At 43.9% G+C, this 15,667-nt stretch overlaps 1 protein-coding gene across 3 annotated transcripts in view; it reads left to right on the top strand.

The window, feature by feature from the left end:
- Window positions 1–15,095, top strand: part of EFCAB2 (EF-hand calcium binding domain 2) — a 30,412-nt gene extending 15,317 nt beyond the window's left edge. For 2 of the 3 annotated variants that reach the window (XM_025203248.1, XM_025203247.1), the window contains 4 exons: window positions 6,076–6,155; window positions 7,946–7,988; window positions 8,074–8,140; window positions 14,849–15,095. In XM_025203248.1, coding sequence (XP_025059033.1) covers window positions 6,076–6,155; window positions 7,946–7,988; window positions 8,074–8,140; window positions 14,849–14,964 — 306 coding nt within the window. In that variant the 3' untranslated portion in view covers window positions 14,965–15,095. Of the gene's footprint in view, window positions 1–5,142; window positions 5,167–6,075; window positions 6,156–7,945; window positions 7,989–8,073; window positions 8,141–14,848 lie in introns of those variants that run through there. The other variant, XM_025203249.1, reaches the window with a different exon arrangement.
- The last annotated feature ends 572 nt before the right edge of the window (window positions 15,096–15,667 follow it).

Genomic DNA, 15,667 nt, shown 5'->3' with positions numbered 1-15,667 from the left:
CTGGAGAAAGGCTGCCTGTCTACAGCCTCTTTCCCCTAGCTTCCCCCCCAACCCCCAGCTGTGGTGCTATCTGCAGGATGAGAGGGGGTGTGAAGACAGGGGGAGATGGGACAGTGGGGCTTCAGCATGCTTCACTGGGTATAGCAGCAGCAACCCCGCAGGGCTACCTCTGCAGTGTTCTGCAAGCTGTGCTCACCCCAGGCTGGGGGCAGCACATGCTTCCTTGTGAAATGGAATAGTAGCAGCCCAGTGTGTGGCTGGGAGGGAGAGTATGTGAGTATGGCTTGGAGAGAGAAATTTTGTGTATGTATGGCTTGGCAGGGGATATATTTTTGTGTGTGTGTGTGTGTGTGTGTGTGTGTGAGAGAGAGAGAGAGAGAGAGAGAGAAATGTTTTTACTTTCTGATTCTAATGACTGCTTCTGCTCCCTTCCTTCCCTTCTTCCCACTCCCAACCAGCAGACAGCATGGGTAGGAAATGGGTGCACAGGGACTTACAGAAGTTAATGAAGGTGCTCTGCTTTGGAGCACCTTTATCTGAACCAGTTAATGTGTTGTGCGATTGGACAATTTTAAAGTGTTTTCCAGCCATGCACTTCTGTTAGGGCATGGCTGTGGAGCGCTTTCAGGGGGCTGATCTCATGCAAAACATTACATCTGTTAGAATCCAGGGTGGCCTGTCTCCTTAAGAGGAAGCAGCCAGCCTGACTGAGGGGTTGCAGCTGTGTGAAGGCTAATGAGGAACTGGAATGAAAAAACCCAGCAATCAGAGCCAGAGGGAGGGGTGAAGTACCAGAATGGAAGACAGCTCTGTTAGGAGGAGGGGCAAGTCTGTAGTGCAGTGGTTCCTAAACTGTGACAGATTGCATACCACCAATTTAAAACAATACAACCTTAAGTACTGCCAGCAATTTTTTGTCATATAAAGTAATTATAATAAATCTATTAACACGTACCACTGATAGGTTGTCTGTGTACCACTGGTGGTACACATAGTACAGATTGGGAACTGAACTGCTGCTGTAGTTTGAAGTTTGGAACCACAGGGGGCCCTTCTCAGTGTCCAAGATGACAAGCTGGGTTTTTTTTGTTTCTTTGTTTTAGTTATTAAAAGACTGTATATTACTGGAGTGTGCTGAGAAATGCCCCAAGGAGTAAAGGTTAGCCAGTTTGAAAGATTTTGTTTATTACTGGGGCTTGCTAAGAGATGTTTGGGGAGCAAAAGCCTGGCTGAGGGGGGCCCCTGAGGTGTCAACCTCCTACTCTTGGAGAATGTGCGCAGGCTCAGGTCTCAGCCAAAAGAATAAACCCCGAAGTTGTATTAAAAATGGATGGAGGAGCTTCAGCTGTAGCAGCAACAGTAGCTCCAGCAAAGGATGCAAGAGGAACAGCAGAGCTTTATTCTGCTGCTGCTGCTACTACTGTAGCAAGTAAAACCCAGCCTGGAGGGCAGTGGGGCACCCCAGACCCAGATGGATGCAAGGGGTAGCTGAGTGGATCAATGGATTACTAGGTTAGCACCCTACTTAATTGGGGAAGCCCAGACTACCTATTAGGCCCAGGGAGCCAAGGCTGCATGCACCTATGCTTCCCTGAAGTCAACCATTTTGGACCGTGTGGGATCAAAACTTACAATGTAATTCAGAGTATTTCTTTTGGGAGAAAATTCTGATGTTCCTAAATGACAAAGGCAGACAAGGTTCTTTGGGTGAATCTGATATCTGTGATATCAGAAATCTGTGATATACAGCCAAGCCCTCAGATATCACTGAATTTGCACTAAGGAGAACACCCAGGATTGCCACTTCACTAATCTTAAAAAGGCTTTCATTCAATAAGGATACTGCTCCAGAGAGATAGATTGCACATTTGAAAGAGCCACCCAGATACCACATGAAGAATTGCTGCAGTACAGAAGAAACCCCCCCACAAATTGCACACCACTGGTTATGACATATCACCCTGCCCTCGAATCCATACAGAAAATCCTCTAACAACTGCAACCCACACTAGAAGGAGACCCAATTCTTAAAGAGATCTTCCCAGAACCACCCATCCTAGCCTTCAAACAAGCACTGAACCTCGCTAACCTCATCACCAGAAGCAAACTTACTATGGCCCAGAACACACCAAATGGATCTAGACCGTGCCATGACAAGAAATGCAAAACCTGCCAACACATCTCCACCACCCCCATAATCACTACACCCCACAACAGAGCCATCAGCATTCCTGGATCTTACACCTGCACCTCCAGAAATGTAATATATCTCATCCAGTGCACCAAATACCCTGATGGAAAATATGTAAGAGAGACCAAACAGTAACCGCACACCAGAATGAATGCACACCAGTAATCTATTAAAGACAAGAATACCCAATAATATGTACAGGCATATTTCTCACAAGCAAACCACTCTCTCTCCAATCTCTCAGTTCTAATCCTCAAAGGGAACTTACAAAATACTTTTCACAGACAAGCCTATGCACTTCACTTCATCAACCTCTTGGATACAAAAAACCATGGACTAAATATAGACATCGGATTTATGACACATTGTAACCTGCCTGACATCTGACTCCCCTGGTACCTCTCTACTTTTACCTGCTACATTTACCCACCTCTCCCTACCCCCAGCCTCTCTCTCACTCACTGACTCCTCAATTTACATCTTCACTGACTGCCTTTCTTGCATGCATACCAACCTCTGGCCTCTTTACTATTCATTCCATCTAGGAAGAGCACACGTCAACTGCAGATGCTTCCTCAGCAAGCTTGCTAGGAAATTTTTTCCAACTATTTAAGTTGGTCTAATAAAAGATATCAAATTCACCCAAAGAATCTTGTCTGCCTATTTCCTTAGACCAACACAGCTACAACCTACACCCATGAATGACAAAAAACTCTTTTATTTTTTATGCTAGTGTTGAGATGATAATGTACTTGTGATGATCCAGGAAAAATCTGAAAGCAAAATTATAGCCTTCACAACTTTATAGTTGGTCCAATAAAAGAAATCACCCACAAAAAATCTTCTCTCTCACTTTTTTATCATGCTGTAAAAACCTACTATAAATCCCTCTAGCCCTTTATAATGTAGAGCAGCAGTGCTCAACCTTTTTTCCCAGCAGGCTGGATGAGCAATGCCCCAACTGTCTGTGAGCCAGATCCAGTTGGTGGTTCCAATCTGGCACCCTGGACAGGCATTGCAGGGCACCATCCAGCTGAGCAGAAGAGAATGTGGGGCAGGTCAGCCCTGGCCCAGCCTCACAGGAGGAAGGGGGTTTCATGCAGCCTCAGCCTAGCCCCATGAGGGGGAAGGGGGCTTCATGCAGCCCCAGCACAGCCCTGATGGCTTGAAAAGGGATTCATGCAGACTCAACCTGGTCCCATGGAGGGGAAGGGGCTTGACCTGGCTCTGACCCACTGTGGAGGTTGGGAATTTGGCAGTGGGGGAGGGGGGCTGTATTAATTTATACTGCTCCCCCACCACCAAATTTCCCAACCCTTGGGGAGTCCCATGGGCCAGATGCCTGAAGACTGGAGGTTGAGCATCACTGGTATAGAGCAAATCTTTTATTAATATATTTGGGTGGTTGGAAAAACCTTTTCTTGGTTCTAGGATTGTTTATCATTTTTCCCAACCTTTCAGACTTCTTTGAACAAGACAATCTATCTCTTTGGCCTCTCCTTTGATGGCCCTGTTTATCTTTAAACTATCAGAACACAATAATCTGATCCTGAAGGATATACTGTACCTTTAAAACATCTTATACAATAACTCCATAGATAGTACCCATTAACAAACATCCAAGTATTTTGAATTAATTGATTGTAGAAGGTAACATTGAGGCATTGATGCATCTTATCTAGGATATAGCTCTTCCCTTTATATTTTTTTGTCACAAGTATTTCACATAGATGCTGTAGTAATGAGTGTGGTATGAAAGCAAAAAAAAAATCAGTTGATCACACAGCAAAAAAGTTAACTAAAATGTAAAAAGGCTATTACATCACACTTTTTGAACATTCTCTTGGTTAAATACTAGTTTTTCTGTCTTTTGAGTTTGAGAACAAAACCCAGTTCCTTTCTGTAAAATTCAAGCATTCATCCTGAACGATTTTGAATTCTTAATTGTTTATCATTTAGTATTCTCCTGGCATAATGTTAACCTCATTGTTTCTCTGGCTTTTAATCTGGGTTATTGTAATAAGTGAAATATGATAGTTTATCAGAAATGTGTACACACATTTATTACTCACACTTTTAAGATTGCTGTATATATGAATTTTCTGGCTATATACTATATAGATGTCTGAGAAATTCCAGTAAGGAAGATCAAACATTCTTAAAACAGCTGTCATTTGGATATCAACATAGACTGGATTAAAATCCTGCAGAGACTTACATATGTACTTTAGTGTATGTATTGGTCCTATTTAAGTTAATGGGACAGTTCACATGTTTAAAGTTAAGTACATGCATAAGTCTTTTGGGAAGCAGGGCCCAGGTTAGCAGTAAGTCTCTGTTTCAGTACATTGCTCAGAATAAATCATTTTATAGACTTTCACTTCAAATGTAAACTGTTTTTCCATTTTCCCAGCTTCCTACTCTGATTTCAGGAAAGGGGCATAAAATGTATAATTAATAGAAAATAGTCTGACATACAAAAAGAGATGTATGCTATGTTTTATTAAATGCTGAATTTTTTGTGGCAGTTTTTCCTGGCTTCACAGTCTATGATGCATACTGTACAAAGTCAGAAGTTATCACTAACAACAGCATATAGTAACAATTTATAGAACATATGAGAGAAAACTACAGGTTTGAGTACACAACTGGGAACAAAGTACTGTGTTTTAAATTCAGTTCAGAAAATAACTTGTTCTATAGTTTTAGGCAGTTAGTAAGATGCTGGCTGTACTGGGAATCTGCCATAATTTCAAGACCATTGCAAACCACTAGTGTAGAAAAGCTGTAATTTGGACTGGTGGAGTCAACCCTGGTTTCAACCAGGGATGTATTCCACAAGTGCAAATTTCATATATTCTTGTCTATGGTAGGAGTCTGAACAGGTGGAGATGGCTATATCAGCAGTTGGCCACTAATGGCTGAAAGTAAATCTACTTTGTCCTTCTGCCTAAGTTTCTTGATCCATGGAACAGGTATAATAAATCAAGGTAGCTTTATGATAATTAGCTTATGTTTGTAAAACATTTTAAAGATCAGAAGTAGTGTGCAAGTTATTTAGGATTAGTTTCAGTCTTTTCATTCAGTGCTATTTATGGGGGTGGTGGGAACTGTGCCACTTGACAAGGGAGCCTAGGGAAGGAAGTCTAATTCAAAATCCTGAGTTTTCAGTTTATTCCAGGATATGGGGATGTAAGACACTTCTACCCCAGTTTCCTACAGTAATCTTTACCCCAGCTTCCATTTCACACCAGGGAGGAGGAGCTCAATTTCTATCTCACCTGTGCCTAGGATGACCAGACATCTCGGCTTGACCAGGACACTCCAGGATTCTGTAGCTCGTTCCCAGCAGGTTGGTCAAAAGTCCTGGGCTGGAGCCTGGCAGGGAAGTGGAGACTCATGGGGCACTAGCCAGGCAGCCGGGCAGACACCGTTGCTTCCTATGTAGGACCAAGGTGGGCAAACTGGAGCAGGCGCCACCCTGCCCACATGTGGCATGTCTTTACTCCCACATAGGAGCAGCAGGGCCTACCCAGCCACGTGCCTGGTGCATCATGCCACTCTGCCTCCCCACTGCACTCCTGCCCAGGATTTTCAATCAACTGGCCGACCTACAGAATCCAGGAGTGTCCCAGCCAAACCATGACATATCGTCACCTTATCTACGTCTGACTAGCTGTTACTCTTCACCTACTTTTGTTCATGGCCACTTGGGGAAACAGTACAACCATTTCTTTTCTGTGTTTTAGCTTTAAGATGAGAAAATCTAGCCCCATTATTTAATGCATGAGCCAAGCTATTCTCTGTTTCTTTTGTTACGTTTTTAATGAATCACTTAAGTTTTGTATTTGCTATCCTTATCTAACCTTATGTTATATTTTTAGGTAGAAGAAGAAGAACCTACTGGGTATATTCATTTAGAAAAATTTCTTCCAATGATGACTAAAGTATTAATGGAAAAAAGGTAATTGAAACCAGACCCAAATGTGGTATACCTTGTTTCAGATTGATGGAGATGATTTTGTACATTAATTATGCTCATGTTTGTTTTTTGTTGGGGAGGAGGGGTTTGATTTAAGTTTGATATTGGAAAGAAATTTAGCTTTAGTCTAAATGTAATTGTTCTACATCCCCCAAAACAACGTCTGTAATATTTCATAGTTTACAATTACTGTGAATTATGATAACATGATATTTCTGTTTTATATAGTGTGAATCAGAATTAATTCCTCATCTAACTGATCTTGTATATCTCTGGAGAGATTTTATATCAGAATAAAGACCTTTCATCTTTAGTTTTTTGCATATATGAATTTCATTTACTGATAGGCACAGTGTGTTTCTACTAATATCATAAATCAGTTGCATATTTGTGTTAACAAAATAACTGCCATGTATAGTAAATGTACATTATTAGCTGCCTAAAAGGTTAGTAGATATGTCTGGAATAAGAAGGCCATATATTATTCAGAGGCACACAGTGATCTTTGCATTTACACAGAGCCTGGATGCATTTTAATTTATCTTTTATTGTAAAATATTATTTTTAGTGAATTTTTATTATTGAAATGTGTTAGTGTCTTTTACTGGAAGCTTAAGAAACCCCATAGTCTTATATGTAATGCTTCTAAGTTAGTTTGCATACAAATTTCCTATTGACTTAAGTGGCGTTCATTTTTGCAGGTGAAATGTCTGCACAATTTGGTTAAATTGTCTTGTAGTGGATATATTTTTGTAGCACACACAATTTGCAGGATAGAACTGTGTCTTAAGTGTCACAGTTATGATCTTAAATACAAACCAGGCTGTTGTGTTTGGATCCCAGCATGGAGGACCTGCACATTTCATGTTTTCTAGGTCTAAGCTGTCTCCAGCATTCTTTCTTTGGCCTCTCTCACCCTGGGCATCAAAACTTTCTCTATTACCCCTTCACAGAAGCCAACAATTTTAGGACCAACTTGAATTTCCAGTTAGCTTAGTAATGGCTTTTTCCAGAGCTTCAACTATGTAAGCATGCTGATTTAAAGTTGATCTCTCCAGGGGAACATTATATTTGAAGCATACAAAACAAAGGCTTTGCAAAGTTTTCTAATACACTTACACTTCAGTATAGATAGCCCAAGAGATAAATGGTTGTAGATAAACAAGAACCTCCCCTCCCGCCACCCCATTTTCTTCACCTCAGAGTCCTTACTAGGTGACCTGTTGTTAATTTCCAGCCCACCTGGGCAGGACAGATTTCCTGGTGCATCCATTAGCACAGGGGCAGGCAATTATTTTGGGAGGAGGGCCACTTACTGAGTTTTGGCAGGCCATTGAGGGTCACATGACAGGTGCCTAGGGAAGATTAATATTAATTTTCTAAATTTTTTAGGGGCCCTGCGAGCTGGATAGAATGGCTTGGCCGGCTTCATCCAGCCCGCGGGTCGCATTTTGCCCACCCCTGCATTAGCATTGTACTGGCTAGGTTGAACTAGTCAAATATCAAGTTTTGATAGTCTGCATACCCAACCCAGGCATAGAGAACAAACTTGCCTGTGGTTGAAGCAAAAACAGAGTACAAGATAATCGTAAGACACCAGGATACAGACTGTTAGTAAAACCAAACAGGAATTTGTTAAACTGTGCATAGTCAGTTTCCCTAGATTGTCTGCAGTTGTCCCCTTTTTCATTAATGTTTAGGATTTATCTTTCCAAATTAGTATAGTAGCTTCGCAAATCATACCATTAACTCTTTTAATTGACTAATTTCAGATACCGGCCTATTCCAGAAGATGTTCTTTTGCATGCATTTGAGGTCTGTAACTACAAATTTAAAATGTCTCTTAAGGGGAAAAGCAGTGAGATTAAAAACCCAAAGTTTTATTCTGTTTCTGTTTTAGGTGTTAGATCAGAATAAAAATGGATATCTTACAAAACAGGAGTTAATCAAATGCATGACTGAAGAAGGTAAACTATTCTTTGATTTATTTTGTAAAACTGGTCTGTATGAAAATAATTGTATACAAGTATGTGGTGCCTTGAGGATGCCTTTATATTTTATCCATCATGGTAGCCTATCATGGATTACCATATTTTCTCACATACAGCTTGCACCTCTTTACCCCAAATTGGCCAGGGGGGCAGGTTTTTTAAGTGGGGAAACTATTTTGTTGGCTGGAAACGGGGCATTCGTTTACAAGCATGAGTGACTGGTGCCTCCTGAATCTGGGGTGGCACCCACAGAAGCCGCCAACGATGGCGGCCCTGTCAGGGGGCACCAGCCCCACTGACAGCATCAGTGTTGGCCTTCAGGGGGGGCACCAGTCCCTTCGGGGGGGCACATGCACCCCCATGCACTCCCTACCAGTTGCCTATGCCTGAAGATACCCTGCATGCCATGCAGCTGCCAACATGGCTGCTGCTTGTGTCTGCTCAGCAAACTGAAAGAGTGGAATCCTGTGTTAACCCTCTCCCAGCTATAACTACTGGCTAAGCATGGTAGATTGTGCCTAAAGCATAAACTAAGCTGCTAGTAATATCTTGATGAGGCTTGTGATATGGAAACAACACTTTATATACAGAAATTACTTACAGATTTGCTTGCAAGGGGCTGGGGCCTAACCTTATGACATAGAGTAAGTTCTCTTGTCAACAGAGTGTCCCAAAAGTGTGGCATTACAGGAGGCAATCTGTCATACCAGGAAGTTCCTGATGCCACACATCATGGTGACTTTCTTTCTAGGAAAACTTATTTTATGTCACACAGTTGGCCATGACTCTGGAAAAATCTTTTTCTCTACATTCTGGCTTCCAAAAACAAGGTTCATGTTTCATTTGGGGGCACGTTATAGGTGAGAAAATACAGTGCATATACAGGCCTAACATGGTTCCCCATACTCACATGAGTAGGTTCCGTGTTTTCCACAGGACTTAGGTGAGTCAAAACTGCAGAACAAAAACTCCTGATTTGTGAATTCTCCAGATAAAGATAATTTTATTTCCCTGACTGCATCCTTTCTTGTGTATCTGTGACATGATAAAATACAAATTAATAATTCTGTTAATAAGGTCCCTCCACACATTACATATACAGGTTTCCCTCACTTTATGCAGGTTCTGTATGTGTGAATTCGCTCTTATGCGATGACCCTTTTTATATAAAAAATCTGTTATATGTGAGGTAAATTCATTCTTATGCGATTGGTGCGGTGGAAGCCCGCAGTCAGCTGCTTTGTGCAGTGCATTGTGGGAGTGACATGCACCAAAATATAGTCTCCTGTGTGGGTCTGTCCTCCTTACTCATTGTCTGTGACACCTTTTTCTGTAGTTGCCATCCCCATTATGTCTTCTAAGTGTCCCACTAACTTATCTCATACCCCTCTCCCTGGTCGATCAATGAAGTCTTCACCACCCTCTCTTCACACCAACTAAACATTCACTACCACTCTGTGCTTGTGTGTACTGCCTGCTATTGGTGAGTACCAAAATTGCCTTGCAAAAGTGGTAGAAATGGGTCTGGGTCAGTATAGTCGAGGTCTTGGAACGTATCCCTCTGTTACATTGTAAAGTGGGTTCCTTTTATGTGAATTCAAGTTATGTGCCGTTTTCCAGGAACGCATGTACAGCGTAAAGCGAGGGAAACCTGTATTTTGCAATTGTATTAATCACAGCATGAATGACAAGGGAATGACGTGGATGAAAATTGTAATGTAGAACAATTTTTGGCTGAATTTTTATGACTTTGTAATAAGGGTCAAAGACCCCTGTTATTTTAAGAGGAAAAGAGCAGCAGGCAATGTCAGGCTAGGACCTGGGTAGCCAGGTCTGGGGCCATTCAGGGATCAAGGTGCTGGTCAGAGGCAGGATGAATCTAAAGTCAAGTGAGGTGGCAGGGCAGGAGTTCAGTGGATCAATCTGAGATCAGGGTCTAGGACAGGGGTAGGCAACCCCCAGCACATGTGCCAGAGCATAGCATGCAAAAGGCATTTTGTTTGGCACATGCACCTCAAGGTGGACAGCAGGGAACAGGCCAGGGCTTTGCTGCCACAACAGGGTTCAGGCCCCTTGCAGTTCACCCACCATCTGCCTTTGGCACGCCAGCATCTTACAAGTCAAGGTTGCGGGTGTTTTTAGCACTCTGCCCCAAAATGTTGCCAACCCCTGGTCTTAGAGCAAGCCAGGTCAAGGAGTTGGGGGTCAAGTGAGAGGGCCAAGCCAGAGGAACCATCATGGGTTTTTTTTTGTAAAAATATTTATTTCTTACACACACGCATACACACGCATGGAGGCACTCACGCACATCCCCCCTCCCCCATGCCTATGCCAACCTGTCTCATGATCGCTATGGTTTACTTGATGGTCCAAAACACACCTTTACAGTTACACTATCAGGTTGAGACCTGTTGCCTAGACACTTCTTGTTCTGGTTCAGGGATTTATACACAGTGAGTGGAGGGTCAGCTTACCCTGGGCAGCCACTCCAGGGACAGGAAGTGGGCAGAGAATTAGCCCCTTCTGGAGGCTTCTGGCCAGATTTGACCAGCCTGGTGACTAACTAAAGCAGGGGTTGGCAACGTTTTTGGCTGGAGTGCCAAAAGCACTGCAACATCTACCTATGCCTTGGCATGGCATGCCGGAGGGGAGGGAGCCGTGAGGGGCCTGATCGTTGTTGCTGGCAGCAGCTGTATGCATGCCTCTGGGTGGACGGTGGGGGAGCCCCTTCCTCACCATGTGCTGCAAGGTACATGTGCACGCACTGCTGCCATGGAGCTGGTGCTGGGCCTTCAGAGTTTGGCACAGCTGCTTGCAGCCAGCCCACTGCCTGCTGCAGCTGCCCAAAGCTTGTGGCAGGCAGCCAGGAGGCTGCAAAAAGCTGCGCCAGGCTCCTCAGCCCTGGTACAGACTCCGTGGTGCTGGCTGCATGTGTGCCTCTGGGTGCACAGCCGGAAAGAGGTCTGGGCCAGCATAACCCTGGTCCCTCCCCTGTTGTCCATCCCAAGATGCACGTGCAGCTGCTGCCACCACAAAGCCAGCTTGGGGAACCCAGTGCAGCAGTTTGCAGCTTCCTGGTTGCCTACCATAGCCAGACTAGGCTCTGGGCAGCTGCAGCAAGTGGCAGGCATGCTACAAACAGCTGCACTGGACTCCGCAGCAGCCAGCACTGGCTCTGTGGCAGCAGTGGCTGCACGTGTGCTTCCAGATGGACAGCAAGGTGGGGCCACAGTTGCACTGCCCTCAGGTCCCCTTCATGGCCATGTGCTGGAGCCATATATGCAATCACGACAGCCACAGAGCCAGTTCTAGGGCTGTGGAGCACAGTGCAGCTGTTTGTACCTCCCAGGTGCAGCTGGGAGGGAGATAAAGACAGGAGTTACAGAGCTGCAAGAAGCCGTCTGGGGCAAGCTGCCTTGTAATAAGGTACAGGAGCATTTCTTCATGTAGGTAGCTTAATAATGTAGAAGGGAAGCTGAACAGATTGCAGCAGATGAGAGCAGGCTGATCAGTGGCTAAGAGGAAACCAGTGTTGCCAAGTCTTACAAGAAAAAAGAGTGGCACTGCCTTTAAAAACAATCCCAACCCATTTCAAGCCCAAAACAACCTCCCAACCCAACTGGGGGCTACAGGGAATTTTGGGGTGGCTATAGCTAAGTTTGTAGGAGAATGGGCAGTCCCCAAACACTTCAGCAGCAGTGTGACTGACCAGTACTGTGCCCTGGCTGCTAGTGGCCTACCTACCCTCAGGTCACAGTTGCCTGCATGAGCATAGCTGCTTGATTGTAAGTGGCAATTTTCTCAGGGCTCAGTAGGCTGCTTAACAAAAGAGAGGGTTCTCTGTTTAGCTTTTGCCTTCTGAGTCCTTGTTCTTAGTTTCCCAGTCTGTGGATCCTATCTGCTTTTTCCTAGTGTCCTAGGTCCTGCTTGCTGGTTCCTGGTTTCCTGTTCCCTGAGTCCTGCTTGTTGGCCTTCTGGCTTCCTATTGGTTCTTGGTTGTTGACTATTTATTCCAAACTGGCTCCTTGACCCCTTCTGCTTCCAGATTCTTGGCCTCTGACAGCTGGCTCCTGGCTTATCTTGGTGATCACCCTTATCTTACTCCCATATAGCTATAACTGCCTATTCTGGTCCCCCTGGGTATTGACTCTGATCTGGCTTCCTGCTTCCTGTTTCTGACTCCTGGCTTGTGATTCTGCCTGTGTCCTATTCCCATACAGATCACTGCCTCCTGACCCTCCTCCTCTCCTGACTCTTGTTAGACCCTTACTCTCATGATCTTGTGTTTTCCTAATCCTCTGGGTTTTGACCCTCTGTGGTCAAGCCCCAAGGCTAGGGACAGACATCACACATTAACCAGTTTAAGTAATCAGAAACTGGTTTAAACCTGTAGCAGGACAGATGTTCAGTGTACATAAACCAATTTGAAAATGGCTGAAACTGGTTTGAGATAAACCTGGTTGAATGAAGTATCAGACTTAACTGATTTGGCTCAAACCAGTTTATGCAATGTCTGCCCCAGACCCCTTGCTGGTTTAAGATAAACCAGACTCCCAGCTTCCCAGCATGCTCTCTGGGCTGGGTGGGGCTCTCTGCTCTACAGCAAGGCTGGCCCCTCCGCTCTGCTCCATGGCTGGAGCTCTGGCAGAGACTGCAGGCTGCCCCCCACTTCCTCCTCACCACTCCCTGCTAAGTAGGAATTCCCCCTCCCCTCTGTTCCCTCACTGGAGCTCTAGCAGAGACTGCCAGTATCTGCCTGGCTTCTCCCTACTAAGCAAGGATTATTCTCCCTTTCCCTCTGCTTTACACCTCTCAACAATAGCTAACAGACCACATGCTGGCTACAGTCCGTGCTGTGGGAGACAACAAAGGGAGACAGGCTCTTTGGAGTTAATCAACAGGTAGCTGGTAATGTCCTTCCTTGGAAAAGCTGTTTAAAAAGACCTTGAACTAATGAAGAGAGGCTTTGTTTTCTTAATGGGTTGATGGACATTGAGTTAGGGATGATAAACATTCCCTGCTGGGTTGCTCAGGAGTGGGGGAACATCAGAGCATCCTGCCAGGGCCTGGCCACAGCCCGCCTCAGCTCAGTACCATAGAAGGGAAGGGAGGGCTGCTCTAGTGCCCTCCGGGTTCTAGCTTGAGCCAGTGCAGGCATGTGCCTGATTTTTTTCATTCCAGAGGGGATGTCTGTGCAGTTACAAACCGGTTCGGCCTAGCCAGGTTAGACTAACCTGCACAGATTGAATCAATTCCAACTCAGGCTTTTTGAATGTCTGTCCCTAGCCCAAATGCCTACACCCCAGTTGTACTCCTGACAGTGTGGCTTTGAAAGGTTCTCCAACCAGACTTGGCATTATCACAGAATAGGAAATACGTTGCAGACCTAGGAAGTAGGTGGGTAGATTTGGTGTGTTGATTCCTTTCCTCCCTTGGAAGACAGTGCCGCTGTGCTAGTGTCGTCGTCCGTCCCCACCCCGCCCCAAGTGACTCTTCTTCACAGAAGAGATTAGTTTACTTCAAGCTCAGATCTTGAGGATATGCTTAGTCTCTTTCAGTATCCCTGCTCTGTGGAATACATTAGCCTTGATGCCATTTATGATGGACTTTCAAGTTCACCTGGACATCTTTTGAGAAGAGGGGCCATTATCTTCTAGAGATTCAGCTTTCCCTCACACTCTACTGAGTACTTCTATCCCATAAGTGTGACAGTGCAGAGACAAGAGTCTTACATCTAAGTGGAGTAACTGCAAGCTCAAGTTCTTGCAGAGTGCTGGAAAACAGGAGACATTCTTAACAGGACAATAGTAGAGAAAATGGCATATATAAATATAATAAAAATGACTTAGGTTTTAAGGTTTTTTGGTTTTTAAAGGCAGTGCCACTCTTTTTTGTGTCAGCATATCTGCAAGGAAACCTGGGAGAATGTCATATGCTTTCAAGTACAGCTAACATAGCTACTGCTGGGTGAAGATGTTTAACTCAGTGCTTCTCAAACTATCTGATGTGGCGGATCGGCAACTTTTTTTCCAGTGGGCCAGGGACCGGTGCCCGGTTCAGCTGGTGGCAGCAACTGCATGTAACAGCGCTACACAAATGTGCGACCAGCTGTTTCTCTTTCCTCACCTCGCATGACATGATGTCACCTGAAGTGTTGGAACACATATTTCTTTCTTTCCTGGCAACTCACTGTGGACCGGCGAATATATTTCTTTCTTTCCTGGCAACTCGCTGTGGACCAGCGACCGGTGGCTCACAGACCGGCACCAGTCCGCGGACCACCACTTTAAGAAGCACTGGTTTAACTTTAGTGTGTGATGCACTGTATGGATACAAACTCTCAGTAGGGAGAAAATAAAATGATTCTGCTAAAGTATCTGTCAATAGCTGGGCAATGTGTTTATGCTGTTTAGGTGTTGAGATATAGTTCAGTGAGCAGTAAGTGTTTTGATTTTTTTTCAGGAAATGTCTCACCATTTTCTATCTCTAAATAGCTCTGGTATTAGCAACAGTGGTGGCTCTGGCATAGACTGCTCCAATAAACATGACTCTATCCTTTCTTCACTTACAGCTCTACTGTTGTTACTCTGAATGCAACCAGTGCTAGTGCTAGTTTTGCTAGTGATATGTTGGAAGTAACACGCTGTATCAAAACAAACTGCTGACATTTCTCTTATCCTGCAGGTGAGCCTTTTACACAGGAAGAAATGGAGGAAATGCTGTCAGCTGCTATAGATCCAGAAACAAATAAAATTTGTTACAAAGACTACATTTCAATGATGGTAGTAGATGAAAATTAAGTGCTTTACACAGAATTAAGGTTATGTTGGTGTAAATTTGAAGTTAGGGTGGATATACATTCTTTGGCACGACTCTTGAGGTCAAAATATGACCTAGTTGTTGTAATCCAAATAAAATCTTCCTGAAGGTATTTCCTTGGGTCTTGTATTTTTTAAACACAAGGAAGGTTTTTAGACTGCCTGGGATAAAAGAGGATATCAAAAGGAATATTGTATAGGAGACGGAAAAGAGGAAAGACTGAAAACAGACATTATAGTGAAGCAAAACAATGTCAATATTTGGAGTCGGGAGCAATAAATGATTTTATAATTATACTTGAGAAAGTAAGGGGGAAATGAGACTGAAGTTTCAAGAGTCACTACTGAAATTCAAATTGCTACTAATAACATCTTAGAGGTGTAGGATTCTTCCACTTCCAGTAAACTAATGGACCTAGTATACACTCAACTCCCCGAGTGCCTCAGTCCAGTGCACTTCCCTAGCTTGTTCTCTTACATTATCAAAACAGGGGACCACAATTGCAGACTTTTTCTTGATCTTTCTTTTTTAAAGCAAAGTGAATCAATTTGGTATTATTCAATTTAAGGTTGTACTTTATGATCAGTTCTTCTATAATAGCCTCATCACTTACAAAACCAAATATAAAATAGCATCACTTCTTGTTGTTTCACTGAGTGTTCAGTGAAGAAATCAGTAGTCCAT

This window comes from Alligator sinensis, unplaced genomic scaffold, assembly GCF_000455745.1.
Source record: "Alligator sinensis unplaced genomic scaffold, ASM45574v1 scaffold534_1, whole genome shotgun sequence".
Classification (NCBI taxonomy): domain Eukaryota; kingdom Metazoa; phylum Chordata; order Crocodylia; family Alligatoridae; genus Alligator; species Alligator sinensis.
This window is presented reverse-complemented; position numbering and strand designations above follow the sequence as displayed.